At 46.9% G+C, this 18,454-nt stretch overlaps 2 protein-coding genes across 4 annotated transcripts in view; both read right to left on the bottom strand.

Moving 5' to 3' along the window:
• The window catches only part of CMBL (carboxymethylenebutenolidase homolog), a 38,395-nt gene extending 36,542 nt beyond the window's left edge, over window positions 1–1,853 (bottom strand). The window contains exon 1 of the mRNA XM_040434365.1: window positions 1,846–1,853. The gene's annotated coding sequence lies outside the window, so the exon portion shown is untranslated. The remainder of the gene's footprint in view (window positions 1–1,845) is intronic.
• A 15,072-nt stretch (window positions 1,854–16,925) lies between these two features.
• LOC121001043 (carboxymethylenebutenolidase homolog) overlaps window positions 16,926–18,454 on the bottom strand; it is a 921,426-nt gene continuing 919,897 nt past the window's right edge. For all 3 annotated transcript variants that reach the window (XM_040431927.1, XM_040431925.1, XM_040431928.1), the window contains exons 5-6: window positions 18,110–18,201; window positions 16,926–17,220 (exon numbers count right to left, since the gene is read on the bottom strand). In XM_040431927.1, coding sequence (XP_040287861.1) covers window positions 17,038–17,220; window positions 18,110–18,201 — 275 coding nt within the window. In that variant the 3' untranslated portion in view covers window positions 16,926–17,037. The remainder of the gene's footprint in view (window positions 17,221–18,109; window positions 18,202–18,454) is intronic.

The following is an 18,454-nucleotide window of genomic DNA, read 5'->3' as shown; positions in this document are numbered from 1 at the left end:
ACACCTCAGCTGCTGCAGAACCTCCTAATATACACATCAGCTGTTGCAGAACCTTATAATACACACCTCAGCTGCTGCAGAACCTCCTAATACACACCTCAGCTGCTGCAGAACCTCCTAATACACACCTCAGCTGCTGCAGAACCTCCTAATACACACCTCAGCTGCTGCAGAACCTCCTAATACACACCTCAGCTGCTGCAGAACCTCCTAATACACACCTCAGCTGCTGCAGAACCTCCTAATACACACCTCAGCTGCTGCAGAACCTCCTAATACACACCTCAGCTGCTGCAGAACCTCCTAATACACACCTCAGCTGCTGCAGAACCTCCTAATACACACCTCAGCTGCTGCAGAACCTCCTAATACACACCTCAGCTGCTGCAGAACCTCCTAATACACACCTCAGCTGCTGCAGAACCTCCTAATACACACCTCAGCTGCTGCAGAACATCATAATCTGATGCTAGAGAACATAAAAGGCTTTGACCACATCTGTGTTGGGGCCTCATTCGCAGATCAGGTCATAAATGCTGGACACAATTTTCTAGCCTGGCAGATGGAAACCCATCAGATCTCATCATAGTCAGCGGGATCCATCGGGTGTTGTCGTCCATGAAGTGCCAGATCCAGAACTGCAGTGATTTTCGTTGATTTGCTCCTATGACGGCAGAACAGTGAACGTCACCAGCACAGATGTGGACAAAGCCTAATACACACCTCAGCGGCTGCAGAACATTATATTAGTGACAAGGGAACTACAAGTCTCATCATCACCAGATTGTTATTATTGGAAATTAGGGAACAACACAGGGAGAGGTAAAATGGAGAGAACTACAACTCCCAGCATGTCCAGGCTGTTATTATCGGATACAAGTAGATATTACACAGAGAGAGTATAAGGCCGGATTCACATCACCGTTTAGTTTTCCGTTCTTCTGATCCGTCAGATGAACAGAAAAATAAAGAAAAAACGGATCCTTTATTTCAAGCATCAGTTCTGCACATTTGGCATCAGTTTATGCCATTTCTGTTGGAGATCCGTTATTTTAGACGGAAAAAAGTCCTGCACGCAAAACGGAAAACTAAACGGTGATGTGAGCCTAAGAAGAGAGAACTACAACTCCCAGCATGTCCAGATTATTATAGGACATTATCCAGTTGTACTAGGTGAGAGCTTTAAAAAGAAATAACTATAACTCCCAGTATGGCCAGACTAATTATGGGGCATCAGTATACATTACAGAGAGGGGGTATAAGAGGAGAGAACTACAACTCCCAGCATTGCCAAACTGTACTAGGGCATAAATAGAAATTACATGGAGAGGAATACAAGACAGAAGAACCACAACTCCCAGCATTACCAGAGAGGCTCTGCTGTGGGGAAAGAGATAACTGCAGGGAGAGAGGTCTCTGTGAGATAGCTCAGGGAGGAGAGGGTTAAGCGCAGGGGCGTACATAGAAATCACTGGCAAGAATCTGAATTGGGCCCCCTCGTGAGTGACCCATCGCACCCCTTAGGGTATGTGCACATCTACTGCAGAGGTTCCAGCAGAAGCCTCCATTGCAGATTCTAGCAAAAACAAAAGGCAAAACAATCTTGAATGACCGCATTATTGTTATTGGGATCCGGCCGGTGTCAGCAGTGGTTGGCATATGCTGGATCTGGTGATTCTGGTATTCTGCTGGTGGCTGGAACATAATACCACAATCTGATGGCAAGTGATTACCTAGCCTTACCCGATGAATTGTGCCCGCTGCTGCTACTTTTTATATAGTGTGTCCTCCTTCTCCATGGACTGTGCCATCTCCTGCTTCACCTCCTCCCCAATGCTGACTTACCGTTTGTGCTGCGGCCTGGAGCAGATCTTCACAGCACTAGTCTGGAGTCTGGACTGGTGACTGTGCAGGATCAGGTCAGGTCTGGACTGGTCAGTCAGGTCACAGTGCGACGCGTGCTGGCAGAGGAACAGGACAGGGACATTTTCCAAAGTGCAGACACAGAAATCTAAAGGATTTTATCCAGTCACAACGGATGTTTTTCTGACTGCTGCAGAACCTTATAATACACACCTCAGCTGCTGCAGAACCTCCTAATACACACCTCAGCTGCTGCAGAACCTCCTAATATACACATCAGCTGTTGCAGAACCTTATAATACACACCTCAGCTGCTGCAGAACCTCCTAATACACACCTCAGCTGCTGCAGAACCTCCTAATACACACCTCAGCTGCTGCAGAACCTCCTAATACACACCTCAGCTGCTGCAGAACCTCCTAATACACACCTCAACTGCTGCAGAACCTCCTAATACACACCTCAGCTGCTGCAGAACCTCCTAATACACACCTCAGCTGCTGCAGAACCTCCTAATACACACCTCAGCTGCTGCAGAACCTCCTAATACACACCTCAGCTGCTGCAGAACCTCCTAATACACACCTCAGCTGCTGCAGAACCTCCTAATACACACCTCAGCTGCTGCAGAACCTCCTAATACACACCTCAGCTGCTGCAGAACCTCCTAATACACACCTCAGCTGCTGCAGAACCTCCTAATACACACCTCAGCCGCTGCAGAACCTTCTAATACACACCTCAGCTGCTGCAGAACCTCCTAATACACACCTCAGCTGCTGCAGAACATCATAATCTGATGCTAGAGAACATAAAAGGCTTTGACCACATCTGTGTTGGGGCCTCATTCGCAGATCAGGTCATAAATGCTGGACACAATTTTCTAGCCTGGCAGATGGAAACCCATCAGATCTCATCATAGTCAGCGGGATCCATCGGGTGTTGTCGTCCATGAAGTGCCAGATCCAGAACTGCAGTGATTTTCGTTGATTTGCTCCCTAGACGGCAGAACAGTGAACGTCACCAGCACAGATGTGGACAAAGCCTAATACACACCTCAGCGGCTGCAGAACATTATATTAGTGACAAGGGAACTACAAGTCTCATCATCACCAGATTGTTATTATTGGAAATTAGGGAACAACACAGGGAGAGGTAAAATGGAGAGAACTACAACTCCCAGCATGTCCAGGCTGTTATTATCGGATACAAGTAGATATTACACAGAGAGAGTATAAGGCCGGATTCACATCACCGTTTAGTTTTCCGTTCTTCTGATCCGTCAGATGAACAGAAAAATAAAGAAAAAACGGATCCTTTATTTCAAGCATCAGTTCTGCACATTTGGCATCAGTTTATGCCATTTCTGTTGGAGATCCGTTATTTTAGACGGAAAAAAGTCCTGCACGCAAAACGGAAAACTAAACGGTGATGTGAGCCTAAGAAGAGAGAACTACAACTCCCAGCATGTCCAGATTATTATAGGACATTATCCAGTTGTACTAGGTGAGAGCTTTAAAAAGAAATAACTATAACTCCCAGTATGGCCAGACTAATTATGGGGCATCAGTATACATTACAGAGAGGGGGTATAAGAGGAGAGAACTACAACTCCCAGCATTGCCAAACTGTACTAGGGCATAAATAGAAATTACATGGAGAGGAATACAAGACAGAAGAACCACAACTCCCAGCATTACCAGAGAGGCTCTGCTGTGGGGAAAGAGATAACTGCAGGGAGAGAGGTCTCTGTGAGATAGCTCAGGGAGGAGAGGGTTAAGCGCAGGGGCGTACATAGAAATCACTGGCAAGAATCTGAATTGGGCCCCCTCGTGAGTGACCCATCGCACCCCTTAGGGTATGTGCACATCTACTGCAGAGGTTCCAGCAGAAGCCTCCATTGCAGATTCTAGCAAAAACAAAAGGCAAAACAATCTTGAATGACCGCATTATTGTTATTGGGATCCGGCCGGTGTCAGCAGTGGTTGGCATATGCTGGATCTGGTGATTCTGGTATTCTGCTGGTGGCTGGAACATAATACCACAATCTGATGGCAAGTGATTACCTAGCCTTACCCGATGAATTGTGCCCGCTGCTGCTACTTTTTATATAGTGTGTCCTCCTTCTCCATGGACTGTGCCATCTCCTGCTTCACCTCCTCCCCAATGCTGACTTACCGTTTGTGCTGCGGCCTGGAGCAGATCTTCACAGCACTAGTCTGGAGTCTGGACTGGTGACTGTGCAGGATCAGGTCAGGTCTGGACTGGTCAGTCAGGTCACAGTGCGACGCGTGCTGGCAGAGGAACAGGACAGGGACATTTTCCAAAGTGCAGACACAGAAATCTAAAGGATTTTATCCAGTCACAACGGATGTTTTTCTGACTGCTGCAGAACCTTATAATACACACCTCAGCTGCTGCAGAACCTCCTAATACACACCTCAGCTGCTGCAGAACCTCCTAATATACACATCAGCTGTTGCAGAACCTTATAATACACACCTCAGCTGCTGCAGAACCTCCTAATACACACCTCAGCTGCTGCAGAACCTCCTAATACACACCTCAGCTGCTGCAGAACCTCCTAATACACACCTCAGCTGCTGCAGAACCTCCTAATACACACCTCAGCTGCTGCAGAACCTCCTAATACACACCTCAGCTGCTGCAGAACCTCCTAATACACACCTCAGCTGCTGCAGAACCTCCTAATACACACCTCAGCTGCTGCAGAACCTCCTAATACACACCTCAGCTGCTGCAGAACCTCCTAATACACACCTCAGCTGCTGCAGAACCTCCTAATACACACCTCAGCTGCTGCAGAACCTCCTAATACACACCTCAGCTGCTGCAGAACCTCCTAATACACACCTCAGCTGCTGCAGAACCTCCTAATACACACCTCAGCCGCTGCAGAACCTTCTAATACACACCTCAGCTGCTGCAGAACCTCCTAATACACACCTCAGCTGCTGCAGAACATCATAATCTGATGCTAGAGAACATAAAAGGCTTTGACCACATCTGTGTTGGGGCCTCATTCGCAGATCAGGTCATAAATGCTGGACACAATTTTCTAGCCTGGCAGATGGAAACCCATCAGATCTCATCATAGTCAGCGGGATCCATCGGGTGTTGTCGTCCATGAAGTGCCAGATCCAGAACTGCAGTGATTTTCGTTGATTTGCTCCCTAGACGGCAGAACAGTGAACGTCACCAGCACAGATGTGGACAAAGCCTAATACACACCTCAGCGGCTGCAGAACATTATATTAGTGACAAGGGAACTACAAGTCTCATCATCACCAGATTGTTATTATTGGAAATTAGGGAACAACACAGGGAGAGGTAAAATGGAGAGAACTACAACTCCCAGCATGTCCAGGCTGTTATTATCGGATACAAGTAGATATTACACAGAGAGAGTATAAGGCCGGATTCACATCACCGTTTAGTTTTCCGTTCTTCTGATCCGTCAGATGAACAGAAAAATAAAGAAAAAACGGATCCTTTATTTCAAGCATCAGTTCTGCACATTTGGCATCAGTTTATGCCATTTCTGTTGGAGATCCGTTATTTTAGACAGAAAAAAGTCCTGCACGCAAAACGGAAAACTAAACGGTGATGTGAGCCTAAGAAGAGAGAACTACAACTCCCAGCATGTCCAGATTATTATAGGACATCATCCAGTTTTACTAGGTGAGAGCTTTAAAGCGAACCTTTCACCAGGATTTCACCTAAAAAACCATTACCAGTACCTTATAGATTATGCTCATTCTGTTTAAATGCATTCTTGTCCTGCTTTCCTGGGATGTATATTGATGAAAAAAACGACTTATAAAGTCCTTGTCTCCAGCTCCTGCAGTCACGGTGGAAGTCAAGGGGGTAGCCCTTCCCTCACTCCGGGCTGTACCTCCCCTGCCCTAACCCCTCCTCTAACTAGTGTAACTGACACCCGGCTCAGTCGCCAGGACCGCGCTTGTACTGGCGGCGCATGCGCCGTTGGTCTCAGTAGCAGCGCGATCCCGTCTATCGCGCGGACTGAAGCGCGATCCTGTAAGGGAATTGTGCATGCGCCGTCCATCCCCGATGCCTCCCTGTCTTCTATTCAGGCGCGCGCCTGAAGAACAGAAGACAGGGAGGCATCGGGGACGGACGGCGCATGCGCAATTCACTTACAGGATCGCGCTTCAGTCCGCGCGATAGACGGGATCGCGCTGCTACTGAGACCAACGGCGCATGCGCCGCCAGTACAAGCGCGGTCCCGGCGACTGATCCGGGTGTCAGTTACACTAGTTAGAGGAGGGGTTAGGGCAGGGGAGGTACAGCCCGGAGTGAGGGAAGGGCTACCCCCTTGACTTCCACCGTGACTGCAGGAGCTGGAGACAAGGACTTTATAAGTCATTTTTTTCATCAATATACATCCCAGGAAAGCGGGACAAGAATGCATTTAAACAGAATGAGCATAATCTATAAGGTACTGTTAATAGTTTATTAGGTGAAATCCTGGTGAAAGGTTCGCTTTAAAAATAAATAACTATAACTCCCAGTATGGCCAGACTAATTATGGGGCATCAGTATACATTACAGAGAGGGGGTATAAGAGGAGAGAACTAAAACTCCCAGCATTGCCAAACTGTACTAGGGCATAAATAGAAATTACATGGAGAGGAATACAAGACAGAAGAACCACAACTCCCAGCATTACCAGACTGTACTAGGGCATACGTTTAAATTACATGGATAGGGATATAATAGGACAGAACACAACTCCCAGCTTTTCTAGGATGTTATGGGTTATCCCAGAACACCACTAACCTCCCCTCCAGGCACCGCACCACACCACACAGAAGCTCCGCCCCTCACATTGATATGCCACAGGTCTTTCACCAGTCCTCTGCACTGGTCACATGATGCTGACATCACCAAAGGTCCTTTAGACTTCTGAGGCTCTGCTATTCCTTGGCTTCCTGCACTGGTCACATGGTTGATGACATCACCAAAGGTCCTTCTCCACCTCTTACATTCTCCTGTAGCTATACAATTGTAATTAGTAGGAGGGGCCTATCCTCCACTGCGGACCCCCTTCCCAGCTGCGTGGTATGCTTCTATTGGAGGTATGCCACTGGTTAAGCGGTAGGGTTGCCTAACTGCCATTCAGGGACACTTACTTTCACAAGTGCATTTCGTCAAACTTATACTTGAGACTGGAATAAACATATCTGTCTGTGCATTTTTCAGTATTTCTGCACACATTAACTGGCTAAACCAAAAAACTGTCATGTTAGCATTTAATAACTAACTAAAACCCAATCACAGCAAGTCTCAACTAGCACACGCAAGTAAATGTACAAAAACCAAGTAAGGGCTCTTTCACACTTGCGTTCTTGTCTTCCGGCATAGAGTTCCGTCGTCGGGGCTCTATGCCGGAAGAATCCTGATCAGGATTATCCTAATGCATTCTGAATGGAGAGAAATCCGTTCAGGATGCATCAGGATGTCTTCAGTTCCGGACCGGAACGTTTTTTGGCCGGAGAAAATACCGCAGCATGCTGCGCTTTTTGCTCCGGTCAAAAATCCTGAACACTTGCCGCAAGGCCGGATCCAGAATTAATGCCCATTGAAAGGCATTAATCCAGATCCGGCCTTAAGCTAAACGTCGTTTCAACGCATTACCGGATCCGACGTTCAGCTTTTTCTGAATGGTTACCATGGCTGCCAGGACGCTAAAGTCCTGTTTGCCATGGTAAAGTGTAGTGGGGAGCGGGGGAGCAGTATACTTACCGTCCGTGCGGCTCCCGGGGCGCTTCAGAGTGACGTCAGGGCGCCCCACGTGCATGGATGATGTGATCGCATGGATCACGTCATCCATGCGCATGGGGCGCTCTGACGTCGTTCTGGAGCGCCCCGGGAGCCGCACGGACGGTAAGTATACTGCTCCGCCGCTCCCCACTACTACTACGGCAACCAGGACTTTAATAGCGTCCTGGCTGCCATAGTAACACTGAACGCATTTTGAAGACGATCAGTCTTCAAATGCTTTCAGTTCACTTGCGGTGTTACGGATCCGGCGGGCACCTCCGGCAAATGGAGTACACGACAGATCCGGACAACGCAAGTGTGAAAGAGGCCTTAGGGTACTTTCACACTTGCGTTTTTCTTTTCCGGCATAGAGTTCCGTCACAGGGGCTCTATACCGGAAAAGAACTGATCAGTTTTATCCCCATGCATTCTGAATGGAGAGTAATCCGTTCAGTTTGCATCAGGATGTTTTCAGTTCAGTCGTTTTGACTGATCAGGCAAAAGAGAAAACCGCAGCATGCTACGGTTTTATCTCCGGTGAAAAAAACTGAAGACTTGCCTGAATGCTGGATCCGGCATTTTTTCCCATAGGAATGTATTAGTGCCGGATCCGGCATTCAGAATACCGGCATGCGCAGACCGAAAAAATGTGAAAAAGATAAATGCCGGATCCGTTTTTGCCGGATGACACCGGAAAGACGGATCCGGCATTTCAATGCATTTTTTTGACTGATCAGGCATTTTTAAGACTGATCAGGATCCTGATCAGTAATGCTATCAGTTTGCATACATTTTGCCTGATCCGGCAGGCAGTTCCGGCGACGGAACTGCTTGGCGGATCTCTCTGCCGCAAGTGTGAAAGTAGCCTTACATATAAAACCAGATTCAAAGTATAGATGGCGAGGCGGATTACTGTATACTGTACATAAAATGTATGGAGGTTACACCATGCCGGACAATATAACCTCTGTGCCATGCTGTACAATAAACAGTATAACCCCTACACAGTGTAGAGGTATACTGTATATTGTGTGGCACAGTGTAGGCTATATGTGTATAACATAAACATACTCCACATGAAAACTTACAATTACTTGGCTTGGCCCTTGGGGATCTCGGACGCCACTTCAACACTTTGGCCGCGGGCTCGGTGGAGCTGATGTGCTTTAGCCTAATGAGAAAGATTTCATAATAAGGATTTGGAGAATGGGAAGAGGGATAGCAGAGCAGGGAGAGGCTGGTGCTGCTACTAGGGGGTCATACCATGGGAGAGTAATAAAGCCCACCATAATGCCCCCCCAGTAGAAATAATTCTCCTTATAATGTGCAAAACATACCCCCTTGTAATGCCCCCAGTTGAGCTAATGTTCCCATAATGTGCCAATATAAAATACTCCTTCTTAGTTCCCCCGTAGATGACCCCATAGTGCTCCTCTCCCCCTTCCCCATAGTACCCACCATAATGTGTCCCAGTATAAAATGCCCCTATACAGAGCCCCCCATATAAAATATCCCTTCTTTTTAGCCTCAGTAGATGCCCCTATAGTGCCACCCAATAATGTGCCAGTAAGATGTGCCCCCATAGATGACCCCTAATCATGTGCCAGTAAGATGTGCCCCCATAGATGCCCCCAATCATGTGCCAGTAATAAGAGCCCCCCACCATCATGTGCCAGTAGCCAGAGTGCCCCCCTATCATGTGCCAATAGCCCCCTTTTGTGCCAGTAGCCCCCCATATGTGCCAATACCACCCTCCTTATGTGCCAGTCTCCCCCTATCATGTGCCAGTAGCCCCCCTATCAAGTGCCAGTAGCCCCCCTATCAAGTGCCAGTAGCCCCCCTATCAAGTGCCAGTAGTCCCCCTTATGTGCCAGTAGTCCCCCTTATGTGCCAGTAGTCCCCCTTATGTGCCAGTATCCTCCCTTATGTGCCAGTAGCCTCCCTTATGTGCCAGTAGTCCCCCTTATGTGCCAGCAGCCCCCCTTATGTGCCAGCAGCCCCCCTTATGTGCCAGTAGTCCCCCTTATGTCTGTGCCAGTAGCCCCCCTTATGTCTGTGCCAGTAGCCCCCCTTATGTGCCAGCAGCCCCCCCTATCATGTGCCAGTAGCCAGTAGCCCTTCTGACAGCAGCAGTCACAGCAGCGGTCGGCGGCTCAGGTCATTCCGGGACACTGCATTGTCCCGGAATGAGGGTGACCGGGACTCTCCAAATGCGGGCGATCCGGGACACGTGGTCACCCTAGGTACCTATCCCTTATTAGGGGATCCTAGGAAAGTGCAGTAGGTTTCTGATACGGGATCGCCCTTATCAGGGCTGCCATTTCATGTATAGGCAGGGTCATAGTTTGTAGGGCCATTGGCAAGGGCCAGTACCTTTCCGATCCAAGAATAATTTCATAACTACCCCTGGTAATCCTGTCCTTTCTTAGTTTACAATTTTGGGGAAGATTTTATTGACATCTTATAAAGGTTACATCTTAAGTGGTGATGATTCTCTGTGAATTCTGAATTTATATAAGCCTTGACATGAACCAGACTTTGTGATAGTTTATAGATCAGTCCAGTGATTTTAGAATTATTCAAAGACATTCTTCTCCTTTTTTTCCCCCTAAAGTCTCTAGATTTCATTGCTAACAAGAGCTTCACTTCCTTCTGTTCTCCATCTGGATTTATTGAGGAAGTCTGGTTCCATAGTTTAGATGTGATCAGATGTGTATTACCTTATCTAGTGTCTATGCAGGATATCTGGAAATCTGACCATCTTCTGATTCAGTATTTGGGCAGCAACCATAGAGCAGGCTGCAAGCAAAGCTACGATTGCTCTTTGGATGAAATTAGCTGTTGTGCTTTTCTACTAAGGCCTCATGCACACGGCCGTGCCATTTTTTGCAGTCTGCAAACCTCGGATCCGCAAAAAACAGAAGCCGTCCGTGTTGCCTTCCGCAATTTGCTGAACGGAACGGGCGCCGGCAATATAAATGCCTATTCTTGTCCGCAAAGCGCGGACAAGAATAGGACATGTTATATTTTTTTAGCGGAGCGGAACGGAGCCACGGATGCGGACAGCACACGGAGTGCTGTCCGCATCTTTTGCAGTGAATGTGAATGAGTTCATTGAAGTGAATGGGTCCGCATCCGAGCCGCCAAAACGGTTGCTCGGATGCGGACCCAAACAACGGTCGTGTGCATGAGGCCTAAGTCAAAGACATCTCTCCTCCACATGTTCTCATTGCCCATTCCAACAGATCTGTATCTGCTTCGTGGTCTGAAAGTACTTTGGCTGCCTTGGAACAGATTTACCAGGCAATTACTTGGGAAAGCCTATCTACCTTTTTAAGCATTTATAAGTTGCATATTTTGACAAACCAGGACTTATCTTTTGGCCGTAAAGTACTATCTGCGGCAGTGCCACCCTAACTTGAGTTCCTTCTCTGTTAAAGGGAGTCTGTCATCAAAGTTTCACCTTTATAACCCTTCCCATAGCTTTCTACCAGCCTTACAGTTAATAAAAACGTTACCTTTATGAGCAATCCTGGACTTATAAATCCGGCAAAAAACAACTTTGTAGCATATGCAAATGAGGGCTCGCAAGTGCCCAGGGGCGGCGTTACCCTCGTAGGTGCCCAGCTAGCTCAGCCTTATCGTCGCTTCCCCCGCCCATTCTTTCCCTCTGCCCGCCCATTCTTTCCCTCTGACCGCCCATCTACTTACTTCTTGTTTCGCAGAGATCCCGCGCCTGCACACTCAGTCCGTCGGCCGGCGCATGCGCACTGCGATGCCCATTTTTTGTACGGCATCACAGTAATCAATGCGCATGCGCCGGCTAACGGCGCAAAGCCGGTGCATGCGCATTAATTACTGTGATGCCGTACAAGGAATGGGCATCGCAGTGCGCATGCGCCGGCCGACGGACTGAGTGCGCAGGCGCGGGATCTCTGCGAAACAAGAAGTAAGTAAATGGGCGGTCAGAGGGAAAGAATGGGCGGGGGAAGCGACAATAAGGCTGAGCTAGCTGGGCACCTACGAGGGTAACGCCGCCCCTGGGCACTTGTGAGCCCTCATTTGCATATGCTACTAAGTTGTTTTTTGCTGGTTTTATAAGTCCAGGATTGCTCATAAAGGTAACGTTTTTATTAACTGTAAGGCTGTTAGAAAGCTATGGGAAGGGTTAAAAAGGTGAAACTTTGATGACAGACTCTGTTTAATCCTCTAGCTAGTACCATTCCAGAAGGCACCTGCAAAAGATAATTGCTCTTATGGGTAATTTGATTTTCCATTAGGCTCCACAACGGTGCTGTGTATTTCTCACTCTTGGCCGATATTATGTTATGATTGTATTTTTTTGCTTATTTTCCATGATAATATAATTTTGATTTCTAGCATCTACTTTAGAGTCCTGTGCCATTAAGTGGAGCAGGTAGAACGGGGGAGGGGGATTTTATTCACTGTTCTCTATTTTGTTTTCTGTCCCTAGACAGGTTGGGTAAGGCTACTTTCACACTTGCGGTAGAGTGATCCGGCAAGCAGTTCCGTCGCTGTCATCCGGCAAAATGGATCCGGCATTTATTTTTGTTTTCACCATTTTTTTCGGTCTGAGCATGCGCAGGCCAGAAAGACGGATCCGGCATTCCGGTATTTTGAATGCCGGATCCGGCACTAATACATTCCTATGGAAAGAAATGCCGGATCCGGCATTCAGGCAAGTCTTCAGTTTTTTTCGGCGGAGATAAAACCGTAGCATGCTACGGTTTTATCTTTTGCCTGATCAGTCAAAATGACTGAACTGAAGACATCCTGATGCATCCTGAACGGATTACTCTCCATTCAGAATGCATGGGAATATATCTGATCGGTTCTTTTCCGGCATTGAGCCCTTTTGACAGAACTCTATGCCGGAAAAGAAAAACGCTAGTGTGAAAGTACCTTAATCCTCCTGCAAGTGCCTTTGTGTTGGCAGGCTAATGGAAAATCAGATTAATGGTAAAAGTAATGATCTTTTTATTGCAAAAAAAAAAAGCCACCAAAAACTGTGTGAAAGGACCCTAAACTAGGGGTTCACTACAGTGCCAGGCAGGACCCCCATGGATATGGATTGTTGGAAAATGTTATATAAATGGGAAACCAAATGTCCATATTTACTATAGGTTTATCTACGACTACCGCCTGCATGGAAAGGATGAACCTGCCTGCAGCAACTCGATTCTAGTCAGTTCAGTAGCCAGCCAGCTAGAATGGAGCTTCTGTATGGAGGTGCTCCCTATAGCAATTACAGTATGCACAGAAATGAAGAACCTCCATATAACATCTCCATTCTAGCCAGACATTTTTGATATTGATGACCTACCCTTAGCATAGGTTATAAATTCCAGATTGGTGGGGTGTCTGACACATTTCACCACCACAGAGGATCCGTGGCCACCAGAACTAAAAGTGTACAGAGCTGGAAGCAGGCCGTTCCGTACATAGTCAGGGCCATCTTTAATAATGATTGGACCCTGGGCAAGAATTTACTTGGGCCCCCTGGATCCCGCCTTCCCACACCCTAAAAAAAAAAGCGAAAATCTTATACTCACCTGTGTCCTTTCACTGGCGCTCACTAGCTGCTGGTACGGCGAGGGATGGTGCAACGCAGACGCGCACACCTCACCGCGTCCTGGCACTGGCGGGCGTGATGACATCATCACGCCTGCCTGCGCTGGGATTTCACTACCAAATAGACCTCAGGCCTGTAGCCCATGACAAGTCTTGTCGCCATGTGCAAATCTGGAGCGCTGTATTGCATCAGTGACATGAACACTCTCCACATATAATGATATAGTACATCAGTGACATCACTGCTCTCCACATATAATGTTATATTACATCAGTGACATCACCGCTCTCCACATATAAGTGATATTTTACATCAGTGACATCACCGCTCTCCACATATAAGTGATATTTTACATCAGTGACATCACCGCTCTCCACATGTAAGTGATATATTACATCAGTGACATTACCGCTGTCCACATATAGGCGATAAATTTACATCAGTGACATCACCGCTCTCCACATATATGTGGAGAGCGGTTATGTCACTGATGTAATATATTACTTACCGGTATATGTGGACAGCAGTGATGTCACTGATGTAATATATTACTTATGTGGACAGCGGTGATGTCACTGATGTAATATATTACTTATATGTGGAGAGTGGTGATGTCACTGATGTAATATATCACTTATAAGTAATATATTACATCTGTGACATCACCGCTCTCCACATATAAGAGGCATATTACAGCACTGACATCCTCCCTCTATATGACGTTACAGATTACAGTTCGTTCTATTGTATGACACAGGAGATTATAAAGCTGCAGGGTGAGACATCAGACATGTGCCTGACACACACAAACTGTTTAGAGGGCGGAGCCCCGGGAAATGAGCGGGCGGCGGGGTTGGTCTCCATACAGTATATATATCTATATGTACAAGGGATGAGGCACCTGCTCCGCCGCTATCTGCTTGGCAGCCGCTGACGCCATCTTCCTTCTCTTCTAGCTGAGAGCTGTTGCTCTGCACACCGGAAGCTCTGACAATCACGTGACTTTCGGTCGCGCTACTGGGCTCCTGCAGTCATATTGAGGGAAAGCGCCGGATGTGGGGGGGGAAGGGGGAAAGGTGGCGCTAGGGTGCGCAGCCAGGGCTGGCCTTAGGTGTTCAGGCGCCCTGTGCGAGCTAACCTTGTGGTAGTGTTACCTGCTGTCCTATGTAAAACCACAGATAACGCTAGTGCTGAATAATGTAGTAGTGTTACCTGCAGTCCTATGTAAAACCACAGATAACACTAGTGTAGATCATGTGGAAGTGTTACCTTCGTCCTTAGTGTGCCTCCCTGTGTCTATCGCACGGACTCCATGCTGGCACTGCCTCCTCTTCTATCTTCTTCTTCTTGCCCCACACAGAACGTTCTGAAGCAGCTGCGTCAAGACATAGGAACACTGTGGGCATGGTGATACACACATAGAGAAACACACACACACAGGGACGGACAGTCACACACACACACACATAGGGACGGACACGGACACACACACACAGGGACACACACACACACAGGGACGGACGGACACAAACACACAGGGACGGACAGACACACACACACACACACACAGGGACGGACACACACACAGGGACGGACAGACACACACACAGGGACGGACAGACACACACACACACAGGGACAGACACACGCACACACAGGAACAGACACACACACACACACAGGGACGAACACACACCACACACACAGGGACGGACACACACACACACAGGGACGGGGACACACACACACAGGGACGGACAGACACACACACACACAGGGACGGACAGACACACACACAGGGATGGACACACACACACACACACACAGGGACGGACACACACACAGGGACGGACACACACACACACACACACATAGAGACGGGGACACACACACACACACAAAGGGACGGGGACACACACAGGGACGGACACACACACATACATACAATAAATATGATCACCACACGGCTCCTGCCTGTCTGCTTTGGTAAAGCAGGGCATAGCTGGGCTATGCCAGGCTTTAGCAGAGTGGGCACAGGACAGTATACACAGGGCACGATATGTATGCGAGCATAGCTGAGCAAGGGGCCGCACACACATCGCCCCTCCTGCCTGTCATACCACCCCCCCACCAGGCATTTTGGGGGGCATGAGTGGTTGGATGATGCGGAGACGGAGTGTGCACAGAGCCACCAATCATATCCTCCCCCTCCTAAAGGTAACTGATGTGCTGGGGGGAGGGGAATATGATTGGTGGCACTGGCACACTCAACATCAACAGCAAGGAGTTAAAGTCCAACCCTTAATGGCCCCCAAAATCCCTGGGGGGGGGGGGTTGATGTAGTAGCAGGAAAGCACACACTGTCCCCCAGTCCTCTATGAGCCCCTTCATGGCACATTTCTCCCACTCCATTATGGGCCAGTGGCAGATGGGATCCATCCAGTTGTTATCTTTGTACAAAATTGTACTTTGTACTACAAAATACCTGTAAGTTCTGTTAGTTGCTTGGCTGGCTCAGGCTGTGTCTGTTGTGGCTGCTGGCTCGGGCTCGCTCTGCCTCCTTCTTCTCTCTGCCTGTGCGGCAGCTGCGTCACGCTCCAGCAGCCACTGGTCTGCTCTGTTAAAGAGCCAGGCAGGCCAGGCAGCAGAGCGGAGCGCAGAGCGGCCACGGGCCCCGCCCCCTCCTCACTCAGTCTATTTCTATAGTCTGGACCGTGACTCCGTGCTGTTGGATGGCCGGCAACAAAATATAGGGGGCCCAAGTAAATTCCAAGTAAAATGCTGCTTGGGCCCCCCAGGAGCAACTGGGCCCAGGGCAGCTGCCCCTTTTGCCCCGCGGTAAAGACGGCCCTGTACATAGTGTAGTGACCATGCTGGGTTACTGCAGCTCAGCTCTCATTCTCCAGAATCACATGGGCAATCATTCGGGCACATACTGTACAGTGTCGATGATTGTTCCATGTAAATGGATCAAACAAGTACCAATCGTCATGCTGCAGACCTACTAAGTGTCCCTCCTTTGGAGGGACAGTCCCTATTTTTGACCAAAGTCCCTCTAACCCTCTTTTCTCCTTAATTGTCCTTCTTTTTGATCTGAAGAATAGAGTTGCAAAACTGTGGAGATCCAGAAACTGTCTGGTTCCTATCTGTATATTAGACTCCATCTTGTATATTATTTCATTATTTGATGCAATTTGGATTGTAGAAATTTCTCTATTCAGATAATTTTGCGCTATTGTGCACTAAGAAATCTTTTAAAATGTATAAATATGCAGGAAAAATGGACTTTCACGCAATGAAATACAAGAGTTTCTCTTTGACAGTCCAAAAAGTTGGGAGGTATGATGCTGTATCATGCATGTTCTCGTGTTTATTTTGGGGAAAATGCTACCCATGTAAAAAAAAAAAGACTCTTAAAGGATGAGCTTACTTACGTAGATGCACTAATGCAATAAGAGAGAAAGTTCAAGGGAGTCTGTCAGAGGTAAGAGTAGGAAGGACTTTGCCAAGCATACTGTAGGAGCACTATGGTCTAATGGTTGTACATCGCAGAATATGTTAATGGATAGTATTGTATTATTACATATATATCATGCACAATGAACATTATTTTTAGCTGCATCACAAAATAAAAGATATCAAGGCAAATGCAAAAAAAGTGAGTTTAATTGTTGTAACTTTAATATACATGGTGTTCTTTGATGTTATCATTTTTAAGATCTTATTAAAAACATTTTTTTATTTTAATGTAATATATCTGGCAACACTCCAGGTAATTAATTTACATATTTCTTCAGCCAATCAAGCATGTCCTTCCTTGCTTCTAGAATGTATGGCTTGTCATCAGGGTTGATCTCCTCTTTCTTCCGATGGGCAAACCCATGATTTTGCTTTGGATAGACTTTAACTTTATAATCAACCTTGGAATGCTCTTTAAGTTTTTCATCCAGAGATCTAACCTGCAAGAGAAGAGAAAATGTCATATCTAGAACACGGTCAGCTTATTGTTCTCCGCTTTATCCATAAGCAAGTTACTCTCTTGAAATCCCTGTAACTGTCACTTCTTAGTGCACAGAAACGTCAGAGAGAAGCCACGTGTGGATTAGCCCTATTGAATGGAGCTACATCCTGTGTGGATCAGAGGAGTGACAAAATGCAAACCTACAGCAGAGATATAAGGGCAACCACATGCCTTTTTAAATATATATTTAGTTTTTGCGGCACCAAATTGCAGCACGGCCGCAACATGTGACAGCACCCTGAAGACGATTTTTAACTGCTGCCAACTTGCCTAAGTAAGGCCTAAGAACAGAACTCAAGATACTAGCTTCTCTTTGCAGGATACAAATATGGAAGACAAATAATCTCACTGAATTTAAAGTCTTTTTAAATGTTAGTTGCATGTATTAAATTAGATTGTCTTGTTCAAAAATGTATACAACGTTTTTGGCCCATACACACACTGAGATATATCTTTCCATCAATAAAGAGCTCTGACTTTGTTTTCTTCAGGTGGCAAACAATGGAGTTTTCTAAGATAACCACATTATTCTTAGGATAGGCCATCCATATCAGATTGGTGATGGTCAGACTCTCAGCAATTGGTCAGCTGTTTGAAGAGGTCTTTTGGAGGAACTCTGTAGCCCCTTCATTCTCTACATCTGTCTGTACCTGGGAATGCCATACACAAAGTACTGGCTGTTTTCGGAATGCTTAAAAGCTGTTATTCACCACTCCTTTTTGGGAAACTGGTGAAAATAGCGCTACTCTTCATGTACAGCCATGACTGCTTATTCTGAGAAGTTACCTAAAAAGACAGTTATGCTTTAAAATGATAAATACACTTACCTGTTCTAGTGGTATGAGGGGATCATTTTCACCAAAAATGAACAACGTTGGATTAAGCAAATTATATTTATCACATTCTTCACGGACTAAACCTGATAAGAATAATAAACACATATTAAAAGGGAAATTCCGAAGTAGTCTCAGGCTGGGACATGCTGAGTTTCAGTTCTTCTTTTTATAATTAAAGAGGTTCTGCAGTGTCAGGATATTGATGACCTATCCTCAGGACTGATCAAGATCAGATTGGCGGGGCTCTGTCTCCTGGCACCTTTGTCTATCAGCTGATTTGACTGCACACCAGCTAGCTTGTAGCCGCAGTGCAGTGTAATCACAACTACTCACCCC

This window comes from Bufo bufo, chromosome 5 (assembly GCF_905171765.1).
Source record: "Bufo bufo chromosome 5, aBufBuf1.1, whole genome shotgun sequence".
NCBI classification, from domain to species: domain Eukaryota; kingdom Metazoa; phylum Chordata; class Amphibia; order Anura; family Bufonidae; genus Bufo; species Bufo bufo.
The sequence above is the reverse complement of the archived record's forward strand: the minus strand, read 5'-3'. Positions and strand labels throughout refer to the sequence as shown.